This window comes from Zosterops lateralis, assembly GCF_965231275.1.
Source record: "Zosterops lateralis genome assembly, chromosome: Z".
NCBI classification, from domain to species: domain Eukaryota; kingdom Metazoa; phylum Chordata; class Aves; order Passeriformes; family Zosteropidae; genus Zosterops; species Zosterops lateralis.
In genome coordinates this window covers 21,425,950-21,436,332 of record NC_139800.1, presented here as the reverse complement: position 1 = coordinate 21,436,332, position 10,383 = coordinate 21,425,950, and the positions used below count along the sequence as shown (strand labels likewise).

At 58.4% G+C, this 10,383-nt stretch overlaps 1 protein-coding gene across 2 annotated transcripts; it reads left to right on the top strand.

Moving 5' to 3' along the window:
• Positions 1–1,574: 1,574 nt before the first annotated feature.
• PHF24 (PHD finger protein 24) lies at positions 1,575–10,383 on the top strand (the record flags this gene model as incomplete). Of its 2 annotated transcripts, XM_083883033.1 has the most annotated exons (9): positions 1,575–1,933; positions 5,125–5,220; positions 6,887–7,259; positions 8,365–8,550; positions 9,006–9,084; positions 9,190–9,392; positions 9,733–9,899; positions 10,089–10,190; positions 10,287–10,383. In XM_083883033.1, the coding sequence occupies exons 3-9, from the start codon at positions 6,891–6,893 to the stop codon at positions 10,381–10,383; spliced, it is 1,203 nt and encodes a 400-aa protein (XP_083739159.1). In that variant the 5' UTR covers positions 1,575–1,933; positions 5,125–5,220; positions 6,887–6,890. The 2 variants fall into 2 exon arrangements, with proteins under 2 accessions (XP_083739159.1, XP_083739158.1); XM_083883032.1 differs by lacking the exon at positions 5,125–5,220.

Genomic DNA, 10,383 nt, shown 5'->3' with positions numbered 1-10,383 from the left:
CCATGGGTAAGGGAGCCATGGACCAGCTTAGATCCCAGCACAGCACCCAGATGCTGCCTTTCCCAGCCTCTGGATCTGCTTGTAGGTGACATGAGCTGCAGATGGTTGCTGCTTACTCCCAAGTAAGACATGGAAAGGGTACGTAATGAAGATATGGGTACTGTGGGATCGGTGTCAGTGCCCATAAGTCTAGGGAGGGGTGCCACAGGGTGTGGAATAGCAGGCAAGGGTCAGGAACCATACTGGCATCAGCATGTGGAACAAGCATGTGGAACCTGGTCCCCTCAGGCCTGCCCTGTCCCACTGACCTGCTCCCATGATGCAGAGCACTCCAGGGGTGTTGGATGCTGCATGCAGCACAGGTTTTTTAGGGGTGTAGAAGACCTCAAGGATGGTGCTGCCCATCTTCCAGAAGCCAGGAAGCTTCACTCATCAAATGATTCTTAATCCCAGCTCTCCCATTCCATGCTCCCCATGCTCTCTGTATGGCAAAGCTGACATCCCTACCCCTCCAGTGCTGCTCACTGCTGTTCACACATCCACTGATCTGTGGGGCTGGCAGACCTGGAGCCTAATAGGACCTGCCCAGTGGAGGGCACAGGGGCTGGCAGTGCTAGGATGTCAGGCTGGGATGAGGGGGTCCCCCCAGGCAGTATCCTGGGAACAGGGGCTGGTGCACTGGTGCACTGGGGCTGAGCAGAGCTTCCCTATTCCCTAGTCAGAACAGGACCTGCTGTGTCCAACTTGGCCAAGGAGCAGGGCAGCCCTGCAGCATCCCCACTGCCCAGGCCCCTCTGCTCTCACCTTCAGCACAAATCTCAAGCCTGGATGGAAGTTGCTCCTAGGAGAGCTCAGAGTCTGTGTCATCCTAAATCATCCCCCTGTAGATCTGACACTACCTGAAGGGGAAAGTGTATCCCCTTACCGGTGGCACCCCCTTCCAGGTAGGTGTAAGGGGGCTGAGTGACCATCTCCTCCAAGCTGATGTGGGGCAGCTGGGGATGCATGTGGACCAGATACTCTAGCTACAGAGTCCTGCGTTAGAGCTGTGCCTTTCTCTCCTCACCAGCATCCTCTCTCCTGCCTCATCACCTCCTTCAAACCCCCCTTGAACCCCCAGCCCTAGCCCTGCTGCAGCCCTGTGGTGACCATCCAGGTGATATATCAAGTCCCGGGGACTAGAAGAACAAAACCCCTGGGTTTTGCATTGAACTGGGCACACAGGGCTGCACATAGCCAGCAGCCACCGTGCCCCTACTGTACCATCATCTGGGAAGGACAGCCTGCCTGCAACACTGACCAGCAAGTATTGGGTTAAAGCAGGTGCAGGTAGCCTGTGACTGGGGCACTGCTCTGGGGAAGACCCCGCAGCGGGGGTAGATGAGACCTTTGCTCATCCTTGGATGCAATCCCACCTCTGTAATCCTTGAGGTTTTTTCTGAGAAAGGCGGTTCAACCCAGGGGGCCAAAGGAGATGCAGGGAAAGCTTTTATTGGTATCTTCCAGCACACGTCAGCCCCGTTAAAAAAAATCTTCATTTCTCAGAGAGCTTTTTAACACGGCTCAGGCAGCAATTGGTACAGGGACAGCAAACCAGGCTGCATCTGCTCAGCCCCAGTCACAAGCTCCCTGCTTCCTCTGAGAGTGTGTGCGCGTGTGTGTGTGTGTGTGTGTGTGTGTGTGTGCGCGCGCTAGACACAGGCATCCGCTCCCAGCATCTTGCTGCCTCCTGCATCCTCCAGCAGCAAGTGCAGGGCTCTGGCTTCCCGGGTACCACCCTCGCCGCTCCATCCCCTGACAGGGATTAGCACACGGGGCACGGCATGCGGTGAGCACCCGCGGGTGGAGAGGGGCTCGTGGCCAGAAGCAGCGGCGATGGACATCGTGTGGACTGCTGTCTAGGGCTCGTGATCCCAGACCAATCCTGATCTTGGTAAGTGGGGCTTTTTTGCCATTGTGGGTGCTTTGCTGGGTGCATAGCATGGGCTGTCCACACATTGTGTCACCCTTCGGTGGGTTCCCCCACTGCCCCTGGGATCCTGAAGCCAGGGAGGGTGACTAGAGCTCCTGGGATGGGATACCTGGGATTAGGGATGAGGATGGGGTAAGAGGGTCCTGCCCAGGCATCAGTGTCCTCCTGTGGGTACCAGCTAGAGGGACTGGGGAGGGAGAAGAGAAGTGCAGAGCTGGGAAGGAGCTGTGTCTGCTGCAGAGGAAGGGACTCTGCTGTCACGGCATTTTCATCCCCCTCTGGGAGATGAAAGAGTGCGACACACCTATAAAATCTGTCATAGCACGGCAAGACGGGCAACCTGATCCTGCAGGGACAACAGCCACCAGCTCGGTGTCCCCAGGACTGGGACACAGCACACCCCCCCCCGCCTAACATCCCCACTGGACTCCCACATCCCTGCAGAGGGTGGGAGGGTACCATCAGCCACAGACCTCCCTAACCCATGGCAAATGGATCACCTCGCAGCAGCAGTCCCAGCAGTGCCACAGTTCTGACATGTGCTGTCTGCCTGGGAGAGGGGACAAGAGAATGCTGCCAGACCCCCGTGGCCATCTGCAGCCAGCTCAAGAAGGGAGAATGCAATGTCCTCTAGGCAGAACCTGCTGGCTTCGTAGCCTGGTCCCCCTCACCCCAGGCAGGAGCAACTGGCTGGGTGTGCAGAGCTGTGCCAGAGCCATGGCAGAGCCTTGGCAGCTCCTCCCAGCCCTGCTTCATGCCCTTCAGACCAAGCCCTGGGACCAGCCTGCCATGGACTCTGAGATCCCAGGGCTCTCCTCTTTGTTGGTACCCCACCCCTCTGCCCCCAGGGTCCCTAATGCTGCTTGCAGTAAGGCACAGCCCTGTGGGGCAAAAGACCCAGTAGTCTGGGGGGGCAGGGAGGAGGCCTGTGGGGACCAGGCACATCCTAATCCCCAGTCAGGAAGCCTGCTCCTGGCATATGATGGGGTTCTGCTCCACAAACACCCCTGACATATCCCCTTGAGAGTGGGTGCCGTGGACACTGCTCAAGGGTGCACCAGCGCTAGCACTCGCTGACCCTTCATTTGCTTGGCAGGGACTATCACCAAGGACACGCTGTGGGGCAGGTAACAGTCAGTCCTACAGACTCTGTGGCTCCACACCCCAATCTCCCTAGGCCACCACTGCACACCACAACAGCTCACCCTGCACCCACGGCCCCCAAGAAGCACTCATCCCACACCCCAGCTGCCACGGACACCACCCCACTCCCACAGCTGCTGCAACATCCCTGCAACCAAAGCCACCACCCACCCCCTGCCCACAGCCTCTGCAACACCCTCTGTGGGTTGTAACACCCGCCCCACACTGCCAGCCACGCCGTAGCACATCCACCCCAAAACACATCCACCCCTCACACTCCATTCACCCTGTAACACAACCAGTTCTAACAAACACCCCCCACCCCGTGCTGCTCCCTGATGCATCCATCCTGCACTCCCAGCCACCACAGCCCGCCAGCACCACGCTACGCCCACCTGTGTGTCACTCACCCCCTGCACCCACCCCTAACCTGGCACTTGTAACCCCAGCACAAACCACGTGTGCTCTGCCAGGGGAGAGAGACTTTGCAGCCATGCAGGAACCACTGGCTCTGTTTGCATCCAGATGCTCTGCCCTGTTTCCTTCTCCCGGGGTGCCTCCATGCTAGCCACCAGCTCTCTCCCCATTCCTACCTAACACAGGTTTAATCCTCACTCCAGCTGCACTGGCCTTGCTTCCATGCCTCAGTTTCCCCCACGCAGAGAGGAGTGGGAAGCTGGGAAAGATGTGTCCATGGGTACTAAGAGGATGAAGTGCTTTCTGGCTCAGTGTTTTGCTGCAGGAATGAAGCAGCAAGGAGCAAATCCAAAAGAGAAGAGTGAGGGGAACGGGTGTTGCCCAAGGATCAGGGCAGGGTTGCAGAGGGCTGGGGGCAAGGGAAGGGAAGGGGTTGGGAAGTTTCCTGGCACCCACTGTGACAGCCCCCGGTGCTGGCAGGGCTCAGTGGAGCCGGGTGTTTGCAGGCAGCTCCTGCCTGTGCCCAGATTTAGCTCCTCTGTGGGGGCGACCTAAAAATAGCCCCACGGTGCAGCCTGGCAGCAAGGTCGAGGCCCCCGCACCTCTTAGGGCATGATGAGACAGGTGGTGGTTCTGTTTGCCTCAGGGGTGGACACAAATAGCACTGGAAACACCTTCCCCCAAGGACATGTGGGGACGAAGGGGCTGCTCGGGTGTCTGGGCTGCTATGAGGCAAGACCGCCCCAGGTCCTCCCACCCCAGGAGAAGGGAGACTCCTGAAGTCTGGCAGGACCTCAAGTCGTCCCAGGTTCTGTGTGAGGGTGAAATCCCACCCCACAAAGCCAGGTCAGGCAGGGTATGGGGCACAGGCAGAAAAAGGGGTCTGGAGAGTGCGGAGTGCAAGTTTGGGGTATCTGGGGAGCAATGGGGACTGTGGAAAGGCAGTAGAGTCTGGAGACTGGGTCCAAGGTGAAGCCATTCAGCCCTGGGTGTGCAGGAAGGGTCCAGTTGTGCAGTATTAGCAGGGGCTGGGAGGCCAGAAGAGCTGAGAATAGACACAAGTCATGATAGAAGTGACACTGTCCAGGCTCCAGACACACAGTAGACAGTGGCAGAAGGCACTCAGGGTAGGCTTGGGAGAGGACAGGAAACAGGGAGGTGAGCTGGGATCTTGCAGCAGCAGCACAGTGCAAGTGGGTGACTATGACATGAACACACAGGAGAACCAGATTTGGGGGGCAATACAACAAATCCACACACCAGCCACCCTTCTATTGCCCGGGCTGCCGCACTGCACTGCAGGGTGGGTCGGGTTGGGGCACCCAGAGTTCAGCAGCACCATGGGGAGAAACTGTCAGCACGCTGTGATGAGGAACATCAGTGTGGGTAACAGAGAGACTGGCGTACTGTGGGCCACACACCTCTTTTCACTCTTCTCTGTGATTATAGCCCCTCTCAACCCTCTCCTCCCCACTTCTACCCAAACCTTGGGCAGGAGTAGGCCTGGATCTGGCCAACACTCGGTGCAGGGACCTACAAAAGCAGATCTTGGGGGAATTTCCCTGTGACTTCTCTGACTCTCTTGCTCGCAGGCAGAGCTGCAATGCTGCCCAGCAGCAAAGCTGATCCTGACCACGGCAGATGTGATCCTGAGCCAGCCAGTCAGAGGGTGGTGGCACGGCGAGGAGGTAGAAACACCCAGGTGTTTTCCTTCCCACTGGCACAGCCGCAGAGATGCTGTTGCTGTGGCTTTGGACATGTGCCTCCAGGTCTGCCCCGCTCCCACCTTTGCAAAGCCCCAGGAGCTGAAGAATGCTGGGCACCAGCTCCAAGCCAGGCACTGCGGCCAACAGGTGCAAATACCCCAACCCACACACGCACACACTGCTGGGACCCCCACATGCAGGACGGGGCCCACACGTGTTGCATACCCAGCTCAGCGCGTGGGAATCTGCAGGCAGATGGTCCCGCGGTGGTGGGGAGAGGCTGGGAAATCACATGCGTGTACACGCAGTGGTGTTTGCCGCCTGCCAGCACGCTCTGCTCTGCTCCGCTCCGCTCGGCCCTGCTGCTGCGGGGTACCTGTAATTACCCTGACCAGGCTCCCTGCCACAGCAGTGCCCGCGGTGTTGAGTCCTCCTGCAGGCAGTGAGATCCCGGCGGCGTGCACGTGTGCTGCTAATTATCCCATTACCTGGGGACTTCCCTGCTGAGGCTGGAAGGGTGGGAGATTGCTGCTCCAATCTCCCTGCTTTGCCTCCTGGTCCCTAGGCACCAGCTGGAAGTGCCTCTTTTCTGCAGCACAGAATTAGAGAATAATTAAAGCTGGAAAAGACCTCTAAGATCATCAACCCCAACCATTAACCCAATGCTGCCAAGACCACCACTAAACCACGTCCCTAAATGCCATGTCTACATGGTTTTTAAACACTTCCAGAGATGGTGATTCCACCACTACCCTGGGCAGCATCTTCCATAATGCAACCCCAGCATGGCACAAGGGAAGCCCTTGTACCCATGTGGGGTAGTGCTGAGCCCCAGGATGCTGGAGGCCAAATTCTGCTTCTTCCCAGCTTCAGCTCACACCCAGAGCTCTCACACCCATGAGACAGAGTCCAACTTGTTTCTGCTGCTGCTGTTGGCCTCCCCACTTTATCCTAAGGTGATCTTCCTTTGGTACTGAAGCCAAACATCCTTCTTGGGCCCAATGTGCCCCTGTCCCATATATTGCTCCCCTTCCCTCTTGCACCCTCACAGTCCTCCTATGGCTGGCCCAGCCTCCCCACATGGCTCCTTGCAGGATGCAGGGTGCCCAATGATCACAGCAGCAGCACACACAAGCAGGTGAGTGGAAGAAAGGGAGCTGAGTGAAGAGGAATTTAAGGAAGGTGAGGGGTCAGCACCAGATCTGCTATGACCTAGTCCTAGGCAGAGCTGCAGGGAGGACATCTTTCATCCTTGACTGGCCGCAGAGGCTGTCTTCAAGGCAGAAAGGGGGACACACGCAAGGAAAGGGGTTGCAGGTGATCCCAGTCCCTCTGGGTTTTACTGATCTGGGATGGGAAAGGCCTGGATGTGTTTCTTGTTAAGCTGGAGTCTATACAGCAAGTGTGGGGAGGCACCCCCAAACTATCTCCCTGCCCTCTGTTCCATCTCCTCCCCCCGCCCCCCCCCCAACTCAGACCCTCCATGGCCAGGAATCCATCTCCCCGCAGCCACTATCATTACCACAAGTGTCAGTTTGTCACAGACCCCATTTCTCCTTGCTCTGAGCTGCTCCTCACGCAGCTGGGGGAAAAACACCGGGACAGCCTTTTGGGAGTCAGGGACATAGCACCTTCCTTCCCACCACAGAGCCATGGGGGTGCTGATGTCCAGGAGGCAAACGGTGGAGAGGGTGCAGAAGGTCAGCTTGGCCGTGTCAGCCTTCAAGGATGGGCTGAGGGAGCAGCCATCGACACGGCGCCGGGCGGAGGCGGGGACCGCACGCCAGGGGACGCTGGAGCAGGAAGTGCAGGAGGGAGAGGAGGAAGCGTTGGCAGGACCTTCCCAGCCGGAGGAGAGCAGTGCCGGCAAGGCAGCCTGGGAGCGGCTGCGGGATGGCCGGGGCGTGGAGCCAGAGGAGTTCGAGCGGGCCAACAGGTTCACACCACCAGCCTTCATCCGGCCCAAGAGGGAGCTCCACGATGATGAGCCCCCGGACATCAGCCTGGAGCAGAGGGAGCAGGTGAGCTGATGGAACCACAGAGACAGCGTGGGAGGGATGGGGACAGGGCTGGAGGTGCACAGGGCTGTACAAGCACCTGAGTGTCTGCCAGGCAGTGACAGTCTTGCAAAGCCCTACGGAGGTGGCTCAGTGGGGTAGGGTGCCAGTGGCCAGGCCGGCCGGATGGAGGTGCCACACTGTGTGTGTGGAGGGGGGGGGGGCGGGGGGGGTGCAATTCTTCACATGTGCCCTGGAGGAATCCTGGGGTGTGTTGAAAAGAAGTCTGGGCACAGACAGCTAGCTCTACATCTGGGGAAGAGAGGACAATTTGACATGCTAGCCTACCCACAGTCAACCAGCCTGCAACGCGAGACATCCCTCCTTAACTGCAGTCCCTACATCCCTGCCCATCTACAATCCAACAGCTAATCCACCCATTCCCTCAATTCTACAACCCACCCAATCCACACCTACAACCGTACCCATACAGCCACCCACCCAACAAGCCTACACCCCAGCCCACCTACAGCCTTATATAGAATGAGAAAGACATAGAATATCCTGAGTTAGAAGGGACTGACAAGGATCATTGAAGTCCAATTCCTGCCATGCACAGGACACCCAAAGAATCACACCATGTACCTGAGAGTGTTGTCCAGGCTTGGTGCTGTGACCACTACCTTGGGAACCCTATTCCAGTGTCCAACCATATCCTGAGCCTAAATTACCCAGGGTACCCAGATAGTGTACCCAGATAACATACCCAGGCTAGTATCTCTTTGGAAATAGAAATTGGAAATGTGTGGAAAACCTTACAGCTTATAACCCTAGAGTCCAGCCACCCACACATACCATGCTGCAGAGAACTTACAACTCCACAGCCCCACTGACTCTATAGCCAGACCCATCCACCCACCATTCATCCCCACAAACACACCCACCCTCCTTTAACTTGACCAGGCATGACCCTTACAATGACCTCTTCCCTGTGCCAGCCCCACTCATTCCCATCTTCCCTTCCCCTCTGCCCCTCAGCATCCACCCCCACTTGCAAAGCACCACCCAGATCAAGAAGCCAAGCCCCTGCCCACACTCCTCTGCTGAGCACCTGCCCATCCCTCCCCAGATACTGAATGACGAGATGTGTGAGATCTGCGAGGTGTGGACAGCCGAGAGCCTCTTCCCCTGCCGCATCTGCCACCGAGTGTATCACGACGGCTGCCTGCGCCGCATGGGGTACCTGCAGAAGGATAGCGCCGTGGAGGTGACAGAGACGGCGCACACTGAGACAGGCTGGAGCTGCTACTACTGCGTGAGTGCCTGGAGCAGGGGACACCAGGCTGCTGCTGGGTGGTGGGTGCTCCCCAGGGAACTGTGCCCCACATGGGCATGAGCAGGGTCCCACCTCACAGCCTGGTCTGGGGCAATGGGGGGGACATGCTGCTCTCCATGCTGTTCCCACCACCCACTTTGGCCTGATGGGGTCACCAGACACAGGGGACTGTTGCCCTTTGCCACTTCCCTACCTCTGCAGCTCCCCAGGACCTTGGGCGATACGACACCATGGGCACATGAGATGCTGTAGCAGAGATGGAATGGCCAAAGCCCAGGGCTGTGGAGCTGCAGCACCCTTGGGGAACACAGCACAACAACTCTCTGGGTGTCCCCCCCCACTCACCTTCAAGGAATCCCAGTGCTGCCCTACAGTGGTGTGCTCCCTCAACCCCGTGCCTTTGCCTAATGTCTCCACTCTGACCCCCACCCCAGGACAACCTCAATCTGTTGCTGACAGAAGAAGAGATGTACAGCCTGATGGAGACTCTGAGGAACTGCAAGATCATTCCAGGTGTGTACCCTCCATGCGACGGGTCCCAGATGGCTGCGGGAAGCAGCTGGGGAGGTGGGTCCCCCTTCCGTTCTGAGCACAGCACAGCCAATCTGTCCCCTGCAGAAAGCTGCCTGACCCTGGATGACTTCCTGCACTACAAACACCAAGTGCACAAGCAGCAGTTTGAGCGGACCATGCCAGAGGCACAGGAGGAGCAAGCAGCCCTGCAGTTCAATGCCCTGGACCCTGACAAGAAGGGGCACATCGAGTGGCAGGACTTCCTCTCCCATGAGTCCATCCAGCTGCTGCAGAAAATCCGGCCGCAGGTATGGTTGTAGCATCCAGGGCTTGCTCCCATGGCCATCACACATGGTCACAGCACCCAGGCTGGCTACCATGGCCAGCAACTGTGGCAGTGGCACCTGGGTCCAGCACCCACAGCCAGAGCACCCAAGGTCAGTGCCCATGACCAGCACCCATGGTCATGGCACCCAAGGCTGGCTCCTACAGCTGATGCCCATGGCTGTGGTACTTGGGGGTGACTCTCATGGCCAGCACCCCTGGCCATGACACTCAGGTTGGAGATCCCTACAGCTTTGGGAATACAAGGAGGGAAGTTCCCATGGGATGGATGAGTGCTCCACTTTTGCTTCTCTGACCCCCTAGAATGCTCTTCTGCGGCTGCTGACACCCAAGGAGCGGGAGCGAGCACGGGCAGCCTTCCTGGCCCTGGACCAGGACAATGATGGCTTCATCGGGGAGGGTGAGTGCCGCCAGGCCCGGCACACCTGGTTCCGCAAGCACCAGAAGGAGATGCTCTCCTGCAATGTCAGGTGAGGGTATATCCCAGCTGGGACTCCCAACACCTTCCCAACACCTACCAAAGGGGCTCAGCACACAAATGGCTGCCTCCCCTTCCCACCACCTCCCCCTCCATGGCCCCCCTGTGCACCCTCTTCCCTCACCACCACCATTTGGGGTGCAAGGAGCAGGGATGAAAAGCGTCCTCCTTCCTGCCACAGCATCAGCCATGTGGGGCCCATATCAGAGGGCAGTCCCGCCAGCAGCAGGAATGGCAAGAGCCCAGAGAAAATCCTGCCAGCTACAAAGCAGGAGGAGACCAGGTGAGGCAGGGATGGCTAGAGGGGTGGTGGACACCCCCATTTTGAGGGGAGACCCTGGGGGAGCAATGTTGCCAGTGAGCCCACATCTGCCCACAGGAGCATCGACTGGCCCAGATTCCTGCGAGAGAACGTCGCCTACATCCTGGCCGCGCGCCCCAACAGCGCAGCCCTGCACCTGCAGCCCCTCGCCTAG